The sequence below is a fragment of the Sander vitreus genome, chromosome 20 (genome assembly GCF_031162955.1).
Source record: "Sander vitreus isolate 19-12246 chromosome 20, sanVit1, whole genome shotgun sequence".
NCBI lineage: Eukaryota > Metazoa > Chordata > Actinopteri > Perciformes > Percidae > Sander > Sander vitreus.
In genome coordinates this window covers 18583479-18604642 of record NC_135874.1, presented here as the reverse complement: position 1 = coordinate 18604642, position 21164 = coordinate 18583479, and the positions used below count along the sequence as shown (strand labels likewise).

At 41.7% G+C, this 21164-nt stretch overlaps 1 protein-coding gene across 4 annotated transcripts in view; it reads left to right on the top strand.

The window, feature by feature from the left end:
* Window positions 1-21164, top strand: part of LOC144534744 (AT-rich interactive domain-containing protein 1B-like) — a 169768-nt gene that overhangs the window by 18155 nt on the left and 130449 nt on the right. For all 4 annotated transcript variants that reach the window (XM_078276737.1, XM_078276738.1, XM_078276736.1 and 1 more), the window contains exon 2: window positions 7230-7433. In XM_078276737.1, the coding sequence (XP_078132863.1) occupies window positions 7230-7433 (204 nt within the window). The remainder of the gene's footprint in view (window positions 1-7229; window positions 7434-21164) is intronic.

Below are 21164 nucleotides of genomic sequence, written 5' to 3'. Positions count from 1 at the left end.
ACTTTCATAATTTACTCTCCTTCAATGGCCAGCCTCCCAGCCTGAGGAGCTTGTTAAGCTTTGCCTTATAGGGAAGACTAATGGATGGCAGAGAAAGCCCCCACAGGACCCTTTAGCAACGTTTCTGTTGGTCTGCTCGCTTAGTATTCACTTATGTATTTTCACCCTACTCTGAGCACAATATCATGAATAACCATTGCTAATTCATAAACACACTTGGCGATAAGGGACCTCGTTCATAATTATCCAAGCTGTAGAAACGCAGTTCCTCTCCAATACCATTCCATTAGCAAAGGTGGTGATTTCCTTGAATAAAGGAGGAATCTAGCCTGCATATTTAATACTAGCATTTCGGCTCGGCTCCGGGAGACGCGGGAAGCAAAAGTGCAGCACATTTACTCAAATAGCCTCTTCTCCCTCTTTGGGGCAGATGGAGTTATTGTTATTTTCCTCCCTCCAGCCCCTTTTTTTCTCTCTTTCATTTGGTCGTGTAACAGCATCTCTCTATGGGGTTCTGCGGGCTGGGGAAGTTAGAGAGGAGCGCATTCCTCTCGTTCCACCACGGTCTTTAGATGAAATGGGGTTTTTCAGCTGCCCCCGCTGTCTCAGGGTCGCAACAGACAGGAAACACACAGGACTGAGAGACAAGAAAAGACTGGGAATGTGAAACTGTGAATTTGTTAGAAGAGAAGAGAATGAGATTTTTGAGCACTGACCAGACATGAAGAACACTACAAAATGTCCCCTGCTCTAAGTAGAACCTGTGCAGGTTTATCTTCTTTTTCAAATCTCCCTTGTTCTACAGTGGGAATCTGAATGAATTCAGTCTTGGAAAACTGCATCCTGGCAGGAGAATTGACTAGCAAGTTTGTGGTCAGTGTTCTTGTTTCCTCTACTGTTTGCAGATGATTGCATTTTATTTGTTTTCATTCTCTAATGGTGTGTTGCAGGCATGTCAGCCGCATCTTGTTTTATCATTGAGGTTTTCTCTTTTTTTTTTTCTGTCCCTGCCGCTTCTTTAGCCCTCAGTCTTGGTGAAGGAAAAGGGCTCCGGCAACCCCACGACCCCAATCTCACTTGAGACAGATGAAGCAGCCTCTCCCCTTCTCATACCCCCCCCCCCTTCTCTTCCATCCCCCTCCTTCCCTCAGTAAATTACGTCTTTGTGCTGGCCGTGACGAACCGAACCCTCAGGAACTTTTCCTTATGCACACGGGAGGGGGGTGGAAAGGGTGGGTGGTGTAAATATTGGTGTCAAATGCAGAGGGCACACCGATCAACAGCTCCGAGGCCGACACAGGAGAGAGAGAGCAATTAAGTGCATTGCACCAAACACAAAAGCACGCTGATCGGCCGCATAACAACCGCCTCTTATCTGGCTTCTCTCTGGCTGCCTTTCTTCTCAACTCACATCATCATTGCCAAACAATACAGTGTTGTGTACATATGCGTCCCCCCCCCCCCGTCTCCTTTACAGCTGTTGCTCCCTACACCTCTCTCTCCTCAGATAATTTCATGCTTCTCTTTGCTAGCCAGCCTTCATGCCTAGCTGCATGTGCCATCCAGGCATATTGGGCTGAGGAACGGCAATTTGGCTCTGCCAAGCTCCCCATGGACCGGTGCTACTCTTCACACTGTCATTCATTACGGGACTTTTTACTAACAAGGCGAACGTGCTGAGATGCAGGATGAGATTGTGTTTCAAGACATAATTCACTGAATTTGGTCCTCTTAGCAATGCGGCAGTCACATGGGAACGCTGCCATGCACACAGCTCAGCTACTTCACGACACACTTACACAATAAGTTCTGTTTTTAGGAAGGGGGTAACTTGATAGGAAAGCTCCGTCAAGGCTGAGTGTTGTGTGTTGTTGTCAGCATTTAGTTAGCTTGTATCTTGGCAGTGAAATGAAGTGATGGACCGATACTAAAGAGTGATCTATTCCTCATGGAGGCCGGGCAGGAAGGAGTTAACAGTGCACTGCTCCTCTCCTCTCCGCTTGATGACATCAGTATTGTCTCTGCATCCATGAAATTAATTTTTCTAATCTTAGTCAGCAGGAGCGGGGGAATTTGCACACATTAATATGGAACTCGATCTGTACTCGCCCACTGCTGCAGTCTCTCTTCTCCTCTTCCTCTCCATCTCTCTCTCTCTCTTCTCCTCTTCCTCTCCATCTCTCTCTCTCTCTCTCTCTCTCTCTCTCTCTCTCTCTCTCTCTCTCCTCTTCCCCTCTCTCTCTCTTCCTCCCTCCCTCCCTCCCTCTCTCTCTTCTCCTCTTCCCCTCTCTCTCTCTCTCCCTCTCTCTCTCTCTTCTCCTCTTCCCCTCTCTCTCTCTCTCTCTTCTCCTCTCCCCCTCTCTCTCTCTCTCTCTCTCTCTCTCTCTCTTCTCCTCTTCCCCTCTCTCTCTTCCTCCCTCCCTCCCTCCCTCCCTCTCTCTCTTCTCCTCTTCCCCTCTCTCTTTCCCCCTCTCTTCATCTCTCCCTCCCTCTCTCCCTCTCTCTTTCTCTCTCTCTCTCTCTCTCTCTCCTCCTCCTCTCCCATCTTTTCTTTTTCCACCCTTTCTATTTCTCTTCTGTTTAAAACAGTAGGCCCAAATGCACAGGGTTTCAAGCCTAAAATGCAGAGCTTTGTTCTGGAGGCCGAGGCACCGCCAGGCCCCGTAGTGTAATACAAATGGGAGAGTGCTCTGCTGCATGGTATAAATAAAACACATAAAAGACAAGGCTGATTGTCCCAGCAGACCAACCAGCTCTGGCTGCAGCGTGTTGATTCTCCAGAGACAGACGTGGCACAGAGGATAAAGAGGATCCGTTGACAATAATTATCCTTATTTGTTTCTCCTCACAAATACACACAGGCTAAAATGGTTTCATTACACAGCCGTCATTCAGCAGTCGTCCTTCCAAGAAAAAGAGAAGATAATCAATACCAAAAAGGCATCTTGGGGCAAATTTTCATACACAATCAGGTTTGATGCGTCTTTCAATGGTGATATTCAGACCCATTTTCACTTGGCGCAAATTAGTGCCAAATAGCTTTCATAATACAATAGTTGAAATATATGAATCCTGCTATTTTTGTACAGTACATCCAACTGAAGACTCCAGTATAGTAGTATCCAGTTAGCTAAGTACAGTGAGCTTTAGAGCACCAATACTCACTGTTGCTGCTAGTTCATTGGGCCAGATATTTCTTTTTGCCTATCCAACAGGAAAACTCTGTTGTTCTAGACAATATTAAACCACCAGGTGATATAATGGATCATAATAGTTCACTGAACTGCTCTTTCAACGTGCAAGCTATTTCAGAAGTAGCCGTCGCGCAATAAAGCAGCAATTGTATTCCATAAAAGACATATGACGGAGCATCTTTTATTACAGTGTTCGTTGTATGAAGACCATCGGGCTGCTTTGAGTCAGAAAAACTAGAGGATCGTAGTGGAAACACCTCAGCCCTGAAGGCTGGTGTGTAGCAACACTGATCTCACTGTCTTGTTACTACATCAGCTAAGTGGTTGAGCCTATCACTGTTTTGTGTGTGTGTGTGTGTGTGTGTGTGTGTGTGTGTGTGTGTGTGTGTGTGTGTGTGTGTGTGTGTGTGTGTGTGTGATGCAGACGTGATGATTTGGTCATCTGGTGTGAAGGACAAGGGTAGCAATAGCCACAGGGACATAGTGTGTAAGTGAGTGTGTGTGTGTGTGTGTGTGTGTCAGCCCAGTTCGAACACGTTCATTCAACACGGCTAATAAATCAGAAGATTAAAAAAAATAAAGAAATTCCTGCAAAATTAAAATGGAATAATAACCATTTACCAATATTGTTTTATGTTTGTTTGATCCCAGTGTGTGTCTCATAATCCACATATCCGAGCCTTTTGTGTCGAGCATTTTGTCTCCTTCTGATTAACAACTTAGCATATTAAAGCGAGAAGAAAGAAAATCATTTTTTGCAACATAAAAATGCTGCCGATTGAGCTCAGAAAAGCAATTTAGCAGGTTTCACCCCACAGTAATTTCACCCATGTTCTGTTTTAATGGTTTTGTTTTGCAACAAAAAAAAAAAAAACGAGAGTCAGAACACTGGAGAGGAGTTCCTAAATTGAATTTTAAATTTAGCAGTTGAATTACTATTGTCTCCCATGCCTCCTCCCCCTTCCTCCATTGAGTGGTGTGCCCAGATGAACAAAAGTGAAAAACACATTTGAAGAAAATAAAAAACAATTTTTGTGTATTCCCTCTAGTTTTTTATCTGCTGTCCCTCCAGGTGCAAACACGATTCACTCCGTGTCACATTCATAATTTTCTTCCTAAGTACAGCCATTTCTCTGAGGGGAGAAAAAAAAAATAATGTTTCAATTTGTCAAGAATTGTTGTCGTTTTTTAGGCCTGGTGGTGTGAGGGAAATGGTGGGCATATCTCTAGGAAAAGGCTGCAGTGGGCTGAAATCTCATTTAGTGGAACTTGTCATGAGAGCAGATATGAGGCTCCGTTTGGGGAGGCGGAAAATACTCTGTGGACAGGTGTGGATAATGGCATGTGTGGAAGATGGACCAATGTATTAGATAGCTCTATATCATTGCATTGTGGCTGCTTTATTTAAGAATTTTCCACAAGTGCGCAAGAGAGTGGGAGAGAGATGAGAGATCAACAGTGAGAGCCAGGGCAAGATTGTGCTAATACACATTTCTGTGCATGTTTGTGTGTGTGTGTGTGTATGTGTGTTTAATCGAGAGTCCACTTCTCCGCTCCCAAAACTCTGAAGTTGTTTTCTGTGTTCAGTGCCTTTCTAAGTGCAGCAGTTAACGTTTTTCTTTTTTTTTTTTTTTTTGCAAGCGTGTGTTTACACTTGGCAACCATGTGAGGGGATTTACTTGTGTTGCACTCAGCATTTTTTGGCAAACGGAGGACCTCTTGAGATGGATTGGTGAACTGGATGGAGCTGGGGAGGGGGGGGTGTGTGTGTGTCCCATATCAGAAGGTGGCACAGTGCCCTGGATTTTTAGAAACTGGAGAGCATCGCCCTTTTGCTGCAGATATTGCGTATGTGTGTGTCTGGCTTGTGGCGTGTTCTGAGTGTAGAAACATTTTAAGCAGGTCATGTGTTGCCCTCCGCTCTACACACCACACCACACCATTATTGCTACATTAGAAGCATATGACCACAGTCAGTCATAGCACATCAAAAAAATACTCTACTTTGATATTCAGTTAGTTTTAACTCTGTATAATGCTCAGTTCAGATGCACTGAATGACTAAATCTATTTTAGTTTCATTCTGAATTAAGTTATTAGATCACTCTCGCTATTTTTCAGTCAGGCTCTTCATCGTTTTAGGGAGCAATGAGGCAATTTGCCCAGACAATATGATGATTCAAGGTTTTATCTTCAAGAAAAATCCAATGTGGGAGATTTTTTGCTTCTTGAACTTAAAGTGCATCAGTATTTCAAAAATACAAATGATTTTTCTATCAAAAACATTTTTAAACAGGTTTTATACCGCAATTGCTCATGACTTTAATTGTCCCCTAATGTGCTTTACTCTAATGCTGGCAATCATTTTGTCAGATGTGATGTCAGTTCTGCCCAGTGCTTGAATATTTCATTTTAAATCAGTACTGCTGGTGAACTCTAGCTTCAGCAACATAGGGAATGCTTGACTTATTAGTTGTTTCACACATAAAAGAGGGCAAGGTAAGGAGTACAGTACATGAGCTGGACTACAAACACGCATTAACACAGAAAAAGGCATTTTCTTTCTCTTTCTTAGTATAAGACTCTCTCTCTCTCTCCCTGGCTTTCTTTTTCTTGCCTCTCTCACTACCCTAACACACGCTTTCTCTTTCTCCTCCACACTCTGTGAAATAGTCCAATGTACTCCACGCACATGCCTCAGTAGACAAAACCACTTTAAAGCGAGAGCACAGTAACCGTCAGCACGTAACCCGCTAAATAAAGTGCTCCCATCCCCTGACATGTCTTCTTGATATTAGCCTGGCAATATGAGGCAACAGCAATTTCTCCTCTACACTAGATGAGGTGATATTGAGTTGGGAAGAGGAGAGGGAACTGAGGAGGGAGCTGGTGGTGGTGGTGAAGAAGGGGGAGGAGGCGAAAGGGGGTTAGTTGGAGATGAGAGAGGAGAAGTGAAAGTGCGTGTGTCTTTGTGTCTGTGTGTGTGTGTGTGTGTGTGTGTGTGTGTAAGGAACAGTAAGAACAAAATGTCATAAATCACAAATGATCCTACATGGTGGAGACAAAAGGAAGAAAGCATGAGAGGAGAGAGGGAAGATAGAAGAAGTCCACATTATCTGCCCGGCAGACAGACAAACACGCCACTACGGGTGACGGATTAGCATTAGCCTGCCGCACTATACCAGAATTTTCCAATGGCTCACTGAAACCCCAGACAACCTCTAAAAAGGCTCTGAAATACTTAGATTGAAATAAATCGCCCTTGACACCTTCTCTTTCTTCTCTTTGATTTTGTTTTATGTTTATATAAGACACTAGCTCCCAAGGTGTAGCTTTGGAGAGCAGGCACTTTGACTTCACTGCCCTGATTTCCCTCCTGGGTTAGAAATTTCTCGTCACAATCATAATGCAAAGTTTGAATCCCTGCCAGACTCTCAACCCTTAGCTGTTCTCTTGTTTGAATTCAGAAGCACATAAACTCAAATGTAATTATCACTGTTTCTGCCAGTTTTCTGTAAGCAACAACATGCAAACAAGCAAGTGAGTGGGAGCGCTCAACGGCGAACTGCTGGGCTGTGGTTGTGGGAACAAGGCCATAGAGTTTTTATTGCTATGGCTTCGCATCGCTTTAAACTACATTTACAACACTTTTAAAACCCTTTCAGACATCACAGCAAAGATACAAGCTTTAGGTTTTAATTAAATCATTATATTTTGGCCCTCCTCCAGCAAAGTTTGCTCCTGATAGCTATGCAGTAAACATCTTTGCTTACTTAATTCCATTTGTTGTTCATTTATGACCTGTACACATTAATTCAAGGCTTCTACTCGCTGTGCAATTATAAAATAAATCAATGGTTGATGTGGTTTGGAGTGTCTGCACTAAGTGGACTTCTGTTCAATTTGGCAGATGCTAGATAAATTCATTTGAACGACTCTTAGCCAATCACAATGCACCGTTGTGAGTGATTGTGAAATATTAGCCAAGAAAGAAATGCTGATGACATCATGAATCTCTTTTTTTCCCTTCTACAGGTGTCCTCCATGGACTTCATGGCTATAAAGCGCTCGCAGCTGTACAGCATGGGCAACAATCCCTACTCCACCCCACAGCAGCCAGGGGGCGGGCCTTACCCTCCTAGCCAGCCATACACATCACCTCCTCCACACAGATATCCAATGAGCATGCAAGGGAGGGGCCAAATGGGCATGGGCGGGATGCAGTATCCTCAACAGCAGGTATGCAAACAAACGTCTTAATTGTGATTCATGAATGACTTAGCCTCCTCTGCAGCGCCGATCCAGATATTGTAGCTTGTGTTTAAGCGATATTGCTATGGGACATTTGCTTCTCGTGGTGAACATTCTGCAGCGATTTCCCCCTGAAGGCTTGGCATGTTCAATTTGAGATGCAGCCCAAAATACCAGGCAGCACATCTCACACCCTGGCATGTGGTGGTGTCACTCGTGTTCATCACTCAGTTTCCCTTTCGACTCCCACTGGACCGAGATGGGTTTGATTGTGTGTGTGTGTGTGTGTGTGTGTGTGTGTGTGTGTGTGTGTGTGTGTGTGTGTGTGTGTGTGTGTGTGTGTGTGTGTGTGTGTGTGTGTGTGTGTGTGTGTTGGGGGGGGTCCTGTGTTTACTATATATGTTTCCCACATTAAGGGCAGAAAGTAAACTGTGTGTGTGTTTGTATCACAATCTAGTTCCATTAGTGTAGTGAAACAGCAGTACTGAGCGGCATAGCAAGAGAACGGGGGAGTGTCTCCTGCTGTCACCGCCTGCTATATTTAGTCAGCCTGCACTGTTGGTCTGGACTTGGACACCTCTTATTTGGGCGAGCTAGCTTCCACACATAGCAAGACCACAGAAAGAGAGAAGGTAAACATGGATAGACTGACAAACTTCTTACAATGTCTGAAAATATTGTACGAATGTGCGTACATGCAGTAGCAGAGAAAATTGGTGTGTTATGCTCATGTATTTATATGCCGATAGACTCTCTCACCTACAGTTGTAACATTAATTAGTGAAGATATATGTTGTACAACAACAGTTGTATAATTTCTTTTGTGCGTTGGAGGAGCTTTATAATGTAAAAATTACATTTATATTTTTTATTAATGTATTTATTTGTGTGTGTGTGTGTGTGTGTGTGTGTGTGTGTGTGTGTGTGTGTGTGTGTGTGTGTTTTTTAAGAGTGAATGTCAATAAAACAGATTACAGCAATGGCCAAAAAGGTGTAGGCTAAATACAGAACTTATTAAGCTTACCCTTATCACAATACCAAAAAAAAAAAAAGATATAAAAATAATAATAACACAAATTGCCAAAGAAGTTTAATGTGTCATGCTAAACCACTCATTTACTCAAATATAATTCATTGTGTCTCAGTGGTCACACTGAGCTCTGCAGTCCTATTAGGGAGACTTTATCTAAGACTTCATTACCCAAGCTGCAGGTCTAAACCTCATCTGACGCATTTTGATTATGTCAACACACTCACAAAACAAGCAGTACTGAGCCTGCTCAGGGGTTTGGCGGTATGAAATACACACAATTGGGAGCGAGCGGGGGTGTATATGTGAAGACAGGCTGTGCATAGAGAGTAATGTCGACGCATAATGACGTACAGTCAGTAACGCGCGCAAAATGACATCCCTGGTACTGCTTTGTGATGAAATCCTCGGGCGTATTACATAGCCCAAACGTAGCGCTACGGAACGTAATTAGTTCAAATAGAATTAGTTGTTCACTCTGGCTATAGCCATGGGAAATGCGCTTCTAAAATTTCTAATTATCTGGCTCTGGCTTTAAAAGCAGCACCACCGCATTGCCTATCTGCAGCCGGTGAAATCTAGCTCACAGTAATGAGTTCTGAGGAGGAGGTTTAATTCCACACTCTCAGATGAGCCTAATGAGCCTCACCTACAGAAAAGCGGTCAGGTGTCTGATCAGGGAGGAGAGGGGAGGGCTAAAAATGAATACCCCAGATGTGTACCGCAACATTTACTGTATATCAAGTCTTAAAGTAATTAGGAATTACATATCAAAAGATGCACCAAATGCAGTTCAGATGGACATGATTGCAGCTGTTTCTGGAGATGGAGCAATCAGCCACCCTTTCTTAACCTCAGATGTTATTTAAACTGCCCTGAGATTAGCTGCAAAGAACATTCTCACCGTCTGCATCAGCAAGGGGGATTGTGGGTGATGTAAGACACAGCACACACAATCCCCCATGATGCATTGCGCTTCAGGGCTGAGACCTCAGTCACAGTCAAGCATGCTGGGATGTTGCCAGGCAACGTGACGTCAACAAAGATATGTGTGTACGTCCATCTCTGTGATTTCCCCGGGACTGAGTGACTGTCTGTGTGTGAGTGAGAGTGTGTGTAGGGGGTTTTAGCAGAGGAACAAAAGGTCCTCTTTGACTGCCTTTTGTTATTATGATTAAATCCTGCAAAAATAAAGCCCCACTCGTATTAAGTAAGAACTCCACAGCAATACATTTCTTCCAGTGGAGGTATTGGATATAAGATACATAGGGGCTCACCTCCGTCGTTTTCATAAGACTCACACATTTGTGTCAAAATTCATCTTTGTTACAGCTTGGATATATGTTACAGATGCACTTACAATCATTTTGATGACACCTGATTAGGTATTTCATTTTTTAATCAAATGGTAAGTTTTTATTTTCTAGTGATAGGGGTAAGATAGAACATCTAGAATCCAGAATTTGTGTTCCCATTACTCCAAGAAAACCCACAGACCTGTCTGTTGTGTATTGTGTATTATCCAGAGTAACAGGGACAATGACATTGTTTGATGCTTTGGATTTCTGCATGGGTATAAACACAAATCATGTCAAACAGCTATTATCATTTCTGTATATTTGTTTACACCTTAAAATACACCGCTGTGTAAAAGATTTAATATCCACATAGTGACATTTACACACACAAACACACTAATTCCTACATGCTATATTGATACATTCAAATATCAATAGCTTGTGCAGCAGAGGTAGAAAGCTGAGAGCTTATACAAAGACCTCTTCTATCATTCATAGAAACAATGTGACTGAACTGCTACCTTAATCTGGCTGTTTACAGTGGTAGAGTTATTGGTCTACATGAAAAGGTGCTCACTGTCTGTGTAACCCAGAGGCTATAAGTGACCCTTCAGTCCAGGTTGAGTCATTGTTTCTGGGGGACCTTGTTTACCTGTTCAGGCCCTCAAGCTTAATGTCTGGAGCTCTTTCTGTCTCTTCAGTCACTTACATGCTTGCACAGACGGTATACCTATGCACATGTTGACGTGATTGTACATGCACTCTCACACACGCTGTGACACAATCTTAACAGTGCAGTTCACTACCAATTCGGTACTCTTCTCATGGCCTCCTTTCCTTGATCCAGCAATCTAAGGCAAGCACAGACACCGATCTTACTGTTGATGTCTCAGAGAGAAAAAAAACCTTTCCTACCAGCCTCCAGCAAATAAGCCAAGAACTTGCATTAGGTGTAGTTAGTGTCATGCTGCGTCTGCGTGCATGTCTGTGAGAGACAGAGACAGAGTGTGTCACGAAGGGTTAGAGACAGAGTGTGCATGTGAACGAGCGTAAGAGACTATGTGTGTGTGCGTGGAGTGATGGGAACCAGAACAAACACAACAGCAGAAGATAAAAAAATAAGAAGAGGAGGAAGTAGAAGAAGGACGTGGGTGTCTTAGGGATGACACGCCACACGAGAAAAGTGTCTGTTTGGGAAGTGGAATGAAGTTGAAAGCAAAAAGAAAAGGAAAAAAAGGAGAAGAACAAAATTCCCCGCCAATTCTTAGCGTAATTTCCTGTGATTTAAAGTTGGCAGACAGAAAGGAAAGGGAATTTGACGGAAACATTAGTATTTGATGTGAAAAGAGGGGAGGGTTGATGGAATTGGAGACAGAGCAGGAGGAAAAAAAGATATCCTGGAAAATGAAAGAGAGAGAGAAATAGTAGTAGAATAGAAAGAATAGAATGTGTGTGTGTGTGTGTGTGTGTGTGTGTGTGTGTGTGTGTGTGTGTGTGTGTGTGTGTGTGTGTGTGTGTGTGTGTGTAGGGGGTGAGGGTGGGGGGGTAATGTGTCAAGGAGTCAGGCAGAAACCATTACCAGTGTTGGCTGTTTGTTCCTCACACACTGGGCCAACTTAATAGAAGCCAAGCATTTAAAGTCAAGTGGAAATGTGGCTGATCCGCCGCCTGGACGCTCCATACAAACCACAACACCCCTTCACACGCCTGCTGTCCTTCATGCCTTTGTTTACATTTTTTCGAGTCACAGTATTTTTAAAGCTTATTTTTCAGGAATCATCTGTAATCAGTAATGATCAGCACGCAAAACAAGAATATAATACATCTGTATTCTTTAAAAAGTCTGTATTCCATTCAATTGGGCATTCCTGAAACAATTCTCTTGTCCTTTTGTTTTTATTCACTTCATGTGTTTAATGTTTGCAATACAACAACATGTTTTACGGTGGTTTTAAAAACAGCTTAAACCACTAAATTAAAATCAATGTCATGCAACTCTCAACTATGCAATTTATTGCTTTTCGAAAACAGTTCTAGACATTTAATAAAGTTATTATTTAAACTTAATTGTTAATAATAAAAAAAAATAGCATAGCATTTTTAGCATTCTAATGTGTTCTTCAATGACAATCTTATGATTTTTTTTCTTCAAGTCACCTTTTTTCAGTCAGCTTTTTTTTCCCAAACTTTTTTTAGTTTTTGTTTTTAGTAGGGCTGTCAAAATATTTCGATTAATTAATCTGAGAAAAAATAAGGCGTTAAAAAAAACCCCCCAGATTAATCAATTCCATATTGACGTTTGACCCGGAGCCGTTCTAGCCACCATTCGACTGTATTATGAAGGAGGGAGACGAGAATGTGCTGCCTGGATCATTAACTGGAACATTTACTTGTAAAAATCTTCTTCCTGCCAACCCTGGCTACCGAAATCTGGTGCCACTGATATGTCTACGCTTCTCTCTGATGCTCTGAAACAGACGATACAGGCAACACAAACACCACTGCACGTGACGCTAGTTAACACTATACTCGACAGCAGCTAACGTTAGCCTACCGCTAGCTAGTAGCTGGATTAAACACTGTTACAATGCTGACAGCTAACGCTAAACAGTGTAAAGTTTGACTGTGTTTTACTGTAGAGGATTCAACACCGGTATGTAACAATCTGCAGCTGCCGTCGGAAAAACAACACAGCCGGTACGTTCAATGAAACTGGTAAAGTTATTGCATTTGAAGTTATTGTAAATGTCCTTTTCCCATCTGGTTGTTGTTTTTGTCGTTCAACAGCAATATACTAGTGAAATAAGTTATTGTTATTCATTATTATTAATTATTATTATTATTATTATTATTAATCATTTAATTTTGACCATATGGCCTTAGCAATAAACACGTTCTTTAATGTCTGTTGTTTAGTACCCTTTTTTTTTTTTTTTTTTTTTACTTTATTAAAAAGTATCGGTTCAGGCACCTTTAATTATGTATGCGATTAATTTAGATTAATTAATCACAGAATATGTAATTAATTAGATTACATTTTTTAATCGATTGACAGCCCTAGTTTTTATTTTTTTTTTATTTTTATTTTTTTACATAGAACCGGGCTGGTTAAAGTTAACTTAGTCTCGCTTTGCCAGACCTTCCTCCGTAGCGTTGCGGAGGAGGGTCTGGCTAGTCCACACAGCATTCCGGGATGGGAGAAAAACGTGCTCTGGTTTATTGGCGTTTCTTTAAACCAATCACAATCACCTTGAGCGGTGCTAAGCGCCGGACACAAATAGCCCGGGGAAGGAACTTGTTCTTGGTGGAACATGTGTACGTTCAAAAGTTGTTTTAGTCGTGCAACAGAAAACTGTGATTCGACAGATCTAGCTAGCTGTCTGGATTTACCCTTCAGAGATCTGATGAGCAGTTAACCATAGTCCTCCTAAATCGACCGGAGTTTAGAATGCTAACACAAAGAAAGCAGATGGTGTGGGACATGTCGATATCTAGACTAAAGTTAACTTAACTGACGTTATGCAGAGGTCTGCTGTAGCAAGCGCTAATGTCAGCTATCGTAGCTAACGTTAGGCTCTATGTGAAAAACAGCGGCAGAGAGAACCAAACCTACTTGCGGTTTGGGAGTTTCAGGTGAACTTGTCAAAGTCGTTGCCATAGATATACGGTAAAGCCAGAGGCTTACTGCAGTCAAGCAGTCGTGCATGAAAAGGAGGCGGCCACAGCTACAATGAAATGGGATTTTGCCCATTTTAAATGTTTTCTGTCTTATGGTATCATAACAAAATAGGCCTTTTTCATAGAAGACAAACAATGATTTTAACATTCCACAGTAGGAGAATCGCAGGTATAAATATTAAAATAAATTATGGCTGAATTCCATTTAGCTGCTCCAGTTTCAAGATCCTGGTAGTGTGCACACTTGAATAGAGCGGAGCCATCGTTAATGTTATTAGCAACACCTGTGCTTTTCCTACTCTGACAATTCAAAATGTCTGCTGTGAACAAGGCCAAGGAAACTGAAGCAGCTAAATAGAATTCAGCCATTGTTATTATTTACAACTGTGCTTTTCCTACTGTGACAAAATGTTTGTCATGAAAAAGACGTATTGCTTGACAGGTCTCTTAATACCTAACAGGAGACATTAAGTAGTAAGTTGTTAAACATTTGACTAAATCGAGCCCTATACTTATTACTAGTTGAGAAACACAGAATGCTAATAATTAAAATTGTATTAGTAAGTATACTTACTATAGCCAGAAAAATAGGGATTGGGCTTTTAAGTTCCTATTAAAACAAAAAGCTGTACCTTGTCTGTCCAAACATCATCTTGTGGACTATCGACTTCAGGGAGTTAGATGGGTAATTTACGACATCGATTGAGCCTGGATGGGGGGGTTCCTCACCAGTGGGGAGAGCGAGGGCCACTTGGAAGCACTTAGGGGCCCCGGGTGCTGGGGTTGTCTCTGGGGTTAATGCAGCCAGCGCTGCTGGCTCTGACGGATGGCTGGGAAGCCCCTATAAATCAGCCCCTCTGCCAGGAAAGATGGAGGGAGAGGAGGGGTGGGGGTACAAAGGGGACCACTCCAGCCTCGTCACGCCCCTCCCTTTCAGGAGGCTCGCAGTTCAAAGTACACATCTCAACCATGCATATACACACCCGCACAACACACACTTTCTTTCTTTTATCTCCTCCACAACTCCGGACCTGCACTCCATGCCAGCCCATGGGACCCTGGGCATTTTCACCTCACAATTAAAAAAGACATTAAGAGAGAGAGAGAGCGAACAAGAGGGGGGGTTAAAGGAGGAGAGAGAAAAGGATTGAAAGAAAAAAAGGACAACGCTATGGAAAGGCTGATTAATTAAGGGTTCCTCTCTGGCTATAGAATAGATGAAGTTTCAGGATCAATTAATTAGCAAGCTAGCCTACGCACGTCAATGGCTCTAATAGCCTGCTCTCATTTGTAACTTTTATTACCCTGCTGCTGTGGAGTGGCTCTCAGCCAATCAGACGCTATGTGGAGATGATGCTACGTGGCCATTAACTGGAAAGTGGGGAGAAAAGCCCTCCCCTTTCACAGACCAGTTGAAGCGACACTATCAATTATATCAATGTGAAGTTTGTATATGCTAGATCTAACATTAAGGAAGATAGCAAAACACAGGCAATCGGAGTAAAACGTCACAAACGGAGTGTTTTTGAAAGAATCAGGCTCGGCACGCTCTGTGTCTGCTCTATATGTGCCTATTGATAAGATAAAAGAGCAGAGAGATGAAAGTGGAGCGAAACGGAGGGAGTGAGGAAGAGAGAGGAAACAAAGGGATGCTTTACGTCTTTGCGGAGTTACTAGGGGATTAGTTGCTGCTCTAATTGGCTCACCGAGAATTCCTCTCAGTTTTCTTTCAGATTAGAGATAGATTTTCTTTAACACAGGTCAAGTCTGCTCCAGCATCTCGATTTCTGGGCTTCATTTGTAATGCGGAGAAATGAAGAGATGTGACACACCATCAACATTTGAAAACAGAGCTGAGAAGGCATAGATTGGCATGATCAAGCTGTAACCTCGATTCAGCCACTGTGCATCGCTCACATCCATCCATTTGGTGTAAGATTGGTATGAGATGAGAAGACGAAGATGGAGCCCAGTTATATAGACTTCAGAGTACATCTAACACACTGTGTTGACTTGAATATAAGTCACTATAAATTTTGAGATGACCCCACTTTTGCAACACCTTTTAAGATTAGTGCTAAATAAAGTCAAGAAATACGTCTGTTCATACAATTGAGCTATTTAAATAAAATACTGTAAACCTGTTTAAGTATTTTAAATTCCATTATACCATCTCAAGAGAATCATAGTAGATAATCATAGTAGATTATTATTATTAACCAAACACTCTTGGGCGGTTAAGTTGCATTCAGATTACTACTGTTTTTCTCCACAACTACCAGAGAAAGAAGACACAGAGACAGAAAGTGTTGAATGTTAAAAACATCGTCATCATCATATGTGCAGGCCAATACGGTTTCTAGATCTTTTGGGTCAAGATGGAAACTTGGTGCTGTGTATGTGTTTTGTTGTTTAGTGATTGTACAGTATGTCTCTTCCATAAAATTCTTATCAAGCTGGTTGACGTGACAGTTAATTCATATTAGTTAATTAAACACCCAGTTGCCAGTTTATTAGGTACACCTAGCTAAAACTAGAAGTGTTGATTCAACTTTATGGTCATTTTGGAGGCTGCGGTTTGTGGCGCTGTTGAACTGTATTGCGTTACACAGCGAGGTGTTTCTCTTATTTGGCCTACCGTCACTGATATAAATGGGGTGGACAAAATAATAGAAACCCCTCTCAGTGCAATGCAATACAGTTCTAATGACCATAAAGTTGAATCAACACCTTGTGTCAGTTTGAAGAAAAGCTGAAACTGAGGGGCTGACACTTCCAAAGGTGTCATGGACAAACATAGGCCCTTACCTGCCCGTAACTCTCTAACCCCGTCATTCTCACATCCCAACCAACTGATTCATCTCTAACACACAGCACAGTATCCACACTGACCTGAAGGAACTCGACAATCCGTGGTGTCGCTGTCATTTAACACAGCGGCACCTCCGAGCGTCCGCTTCCAAAGAAAGACAGCCTCACAGCAGGGGATGTCAAATACGAGTATAATCTCCGGCGCTGATGTCGACCGCTAATGGTGAACAAGCGTGTTTCAACTAGAAGCTCCCTTTCCTCCTCTCCCTTCCTCCCTCCATCTCTCCTCCCTGTTCAGATCTAATTGACATGACTCCTACACAAGTTCGAGCCTGTCATCACTGCGAGTGGTGGAAAACGCTGCCGTTGGCCGAAATGATTGATCTCAAAGTAGTTTTGGGGGTCTTTTTTGCTGAATTGTGATGTTTACTGTACATGTGTCGCGGGCCTTCTTTTCTTCTTCTCCTCTTTGTAATGTAATAATGATTCTGTCAAGACAGAATTTAGTTTGAGTTAGATCTAGCATTAGGTAGCCTTCTCCCCACTAAATGTCAAATATAAACATTGAGAAATTCTGTGTCAAGATACATTTCAATGATCTATTTATTCTGTCTCGCATTCTCTCTTTGGGAAAGCCTGCTATAACTCCTTCAGTATCAGCATCTGCACCCTCTCTTCCTCGCTCATTCAGATACATTTTGACCCCCCCTCCCCAATGAATCACATTTGCTTTTTTTTTCTTCTCCTTTCTCAATTTCCCCTCTCTCTTCTGTATTTCTTGGCCACAGATTGGGGTCAGGAGTTTAGTAGGGGAAAAACATTTGGAGCCGGTGGCACAGGGCCCAGAGCCTCTCGCAAAAAAAAATCGCTGTTCACACACACATTACAGAGAGCATTAACCTGCCCTGCTCTGCCTCTCCAAATGTCTCCATTACGGCTGTGCTTGGAACAACACAGGCAGTGCTAGTCGTAGCCAGCCATCAATTGATGTGAGCAGAAACAGAGAATTAGAGAGCGGGAAAAATAAAGAAAGACAGACAGGGGGCAGAGAGCAACGTTTGGCAGTCTTCAGAAAAGGATCCGAGATGAAAATATAGAAAAACACGCCTGTGTGTCTAACAGTCGATAGCTACACTATCTGCACGCTTTCACTCGCCGTCAGTGCGATGTTGATGTTTTCACCAGGTCGATAAGTCACAATCTTTGAATAGACAGGCTTGTGTTTTCATTTGGGAATAAAAAAACCTGCACGGTATATGAAGTGCACCCTATTTCATACAAACAAAATACCAGCAAATTAATCTGCAGCTTTGATTTTCTTTGTTGCCTGAGTGTGACAGCGTTTCTTTGTTTTTATATTCTGTCATGGCTTGATGCGTCTAGGTTCAGGTTACTGGCTCGTCATTATTGAGAGTCCTCCTGTATATCACTCCTCCTGTCCCTCACTCTTTCTTCCAGTCCTCCAAGGGCAACTCATCCCTTGAGGTGTCAAGGGCCTCCCGATGTATGAGGTGGGGGAAGAGCGAGAGAAAGAGAGGTAGAGAGCAACAGACAGCGCCGTCACCTTGGGGGGGGTAGAGATGCGAGGATGATGAAGAGTTCAGTGATGCATCCCCTCTTCTTTCCCTTAAGTTTAATTATGAACCTGTTGATGCTGATCCGTCCCTCCGACGCCTCACATTTCATTAAGGGACTCACCTTCGCCTGCAATTCACAAATCAAGAATGGTGTTCCCATCTAACCCTATCTTCTGTATACAAGAGATGAGTGCACGTGGTATTGTCTGTGAGCGGCTAATCTCATCACTACACGGAGCTAAAGAAGCTGGTTGATTTGTTTTGGTCCTGAATGTAATGATAACATCTTGTTGGCTGTGCTGTGAGCTCAGCTCAGATGTGAAATAACGAACGTGTTTCTTTAATCAACTTTGTATGTTACAAAAATGAGGAGAGTTGATATTCATATCGCCAGTGGCAGACTTGCGGCCTGTGTTTTTAGACTGGAACCAATTGCTGTGTCGAAGTGTGTCGAAAATTTCTTTATTAGGAGTAACTCCTTGAGATGCAGCATGTCGTTTTCGAGGGGATCCTTAACGATAAATGAATATACAGTACAATCATAATTAGACACAACAGTTAACAAAACGAAAACAGACTAACAAGCATCATGGTGTTGTAGAGGATTATGGACAGGTACAGTTAGAACTGTAATACGAAAACAGGGCATTTTTAAAGGAGTGGAGAGATAGAATGGATCGAATGTTTACAGGTAAAGTAAAAGTAAAGTGCGTGCAGGGTTCTTAGCAATGATCCGATGGTTCCAACATCTCAACATACACTCCATTAGAAAGCTTATTTATAATTTATAACATATAGTATTAACCCATATACTATTTTAAAAGAGCAGTTGTCCGTCAGTTGCTTGTGCTTACATTAATCTTCATCTTCAACATTTTGGCCTCTTCCTGCCCCTCAAGCACCTTACATAAGTATTTTGTGACCATTGTTGAAGGAGACTTATTTGCCATTTGCAAAAGAAATGCTGAAGAAAAATGGCTGCCTTGGAACAAACACACCTAACGTGCTACAACAGTTGCATGATTAAGTCCAAGTAAAAAAAAAAAAAAATGTTTAGCTTGGTGCCAAGTTACTTAATTAAACTTGTATGGGATTATATATAAAGATGTCAGTTTGAATCAATGACATGGTGCTTTTAGTGGAATGTATACTAATTTTAGCAAAAGCAGCTATAGGGTATTAAAGCATTCATCAGTTTCTGCACAGGATATTAATATAATACAGTGTAGTGCTAACAGTGTATTCTATCATTTATTTTCATCAGCATGCCCTACCACCACTGCAGGGTTGTTGGATTATTTGTTAGGATTATTATTATTATTATTATTATTATTATTAACTGCCTGTTAAGTCATTTCCATCTGTACAGATCAGGGGTGTAAAACAGCAATGTGTTTTCCCGGGCCAGCCAAAGACACCTGGGCTGTGTAATTAAATATACTCAAACATGTCAGTATGCATACTAGGGGTGTGAATCTTTACTGGTCTCACGATTCAATTTGATTACGATTATCCTGTCAACGATTCGAATCGATTCGATATCACGATGCGTCACCTCCTCAATATTAATATATATTACTACACATGGTTTTCATCAACAAATTCAAGCAGATCAAGTCAGATATATATGAACTCCCCCTTTTATTGTCTCTGCTCTTAAAAAAAGACACTTCCTGAATGTAGCGGAGTCTGAACACAGCAGACAACAGACAAAAGGCGAAAACAAAAAAAGGAAACAACCTGAAAATCAACAAGCAACATCAGTAGGCAATAACTGATTATGGTCTGTTGATTCATCGATGCAGAATCGTCCACGTCCGCATCGCGATGAATCGATGCAATGATTAATTTCGGCACCCCTAATGCATACTAACTCGGCTTTATTTTTGAGTTTGCTGTTGATGGGCAGAAAATGAATAGATAAATAAATCTTTGGAAAAACCTTTTTGCTTTCTCTTCGTCACGTTTAAATGACAGTGACATTACAAATGTATAACTTGATTGAAGTCTGACAGCAGTCGCCTTGTACTGTATCATTTCAAGCTAAACAAAAATGTTAAAGTACAGTATGTACATTGTTATAAACAATAGATTTGTAACTGCTAAAACAGTGTACTATGAAAACTAGTGAATCGCAAATAAGGTATTGTACTGTATACTTAGGATGTATTATGGATTTGGGACACAGAACAGGCAATTTTGCTGATTAGCATCTTTCTGGTTGGAGACAGTGAATTCATCTGATGCAATAACACCTCATGTGTCCCATACTACATAACAATCTTTATTAGGGATCGACCGATACTGGTTTTTCAAGGCCAGTACCGATCCTGATTATTAGTAGTTGAAGATGAATGAAACCGATAACCGATATTTAAAACCTATATGCATATACAGTGAAAATAAAAAAATCAATTCAGTCAAAATGAAAATCTTTAAGTCAAAATTAAGATTTTGGAATGTTACAAACTCCAACACAAAACTTTGTTTAAATACTTTAAGCATTTATTTAATAATAGTCAGATAGTGTTGTAGGCGGGATTCAGTCAGACTGAGTGGTGAGTGAAACCGAAGCAGAGGGACAGACACAGAGCTGTAGCCGAGCCGAAGTAGCGCACCTTTTTATTTATTGACTATCAGTTATCAGGCAAATAAAATACAGATAATCTGCGAACTGCCAAAAACCGGCCCGATAATCTTCGAGGGCCAATAATCGGTCTATCCCTAATCTTTATAGAATACTGTTTGCTGCTATTGTTAAATTCACATGCCAACAAGAATGATACAATACATGCACTCTCAGATGTTTTGACAGCGGTTTTCAAATATTTTTTATATTTATTATTTCATTTTATTGAGAGCTTTCTTGAGCCATCTCACCACCTTCCCCGATTTGTTAACATCTTTTGCAGCTGTGAGTATCACCTCCTTTTCCTTTCTCTTTTGCATTGTGGGACAATAGTGTGCATCAACAGCACACTCAAAAATAAAAGACAAACAAAATTTAAAGTTTTGTCACTTAAAATGAGCGGTGTAGTCATCAGAACTCAAACTACTCCTGCTCGTTAATGGTAATTCGTTAAATACATTCATCTCAGCAGTGGGATCTATATTATCTACCTGTCTTATCTGTCTCATCCTGCCTCTCCCGTACGTTCCTCAAATGATGTGAGTGTGAAAGAACTTGGACTTGTTTTCATCATTATGTCACATAACCCCCATCCCTCCTCCAAGACTCTTCTTCCTTCCTTCCTTCCTTCCTTCCTTCCTCTGCTTCTCTTTCACACTTGTCGCTGTCGCCTCTTTCTCTCCACATATCCCTCTG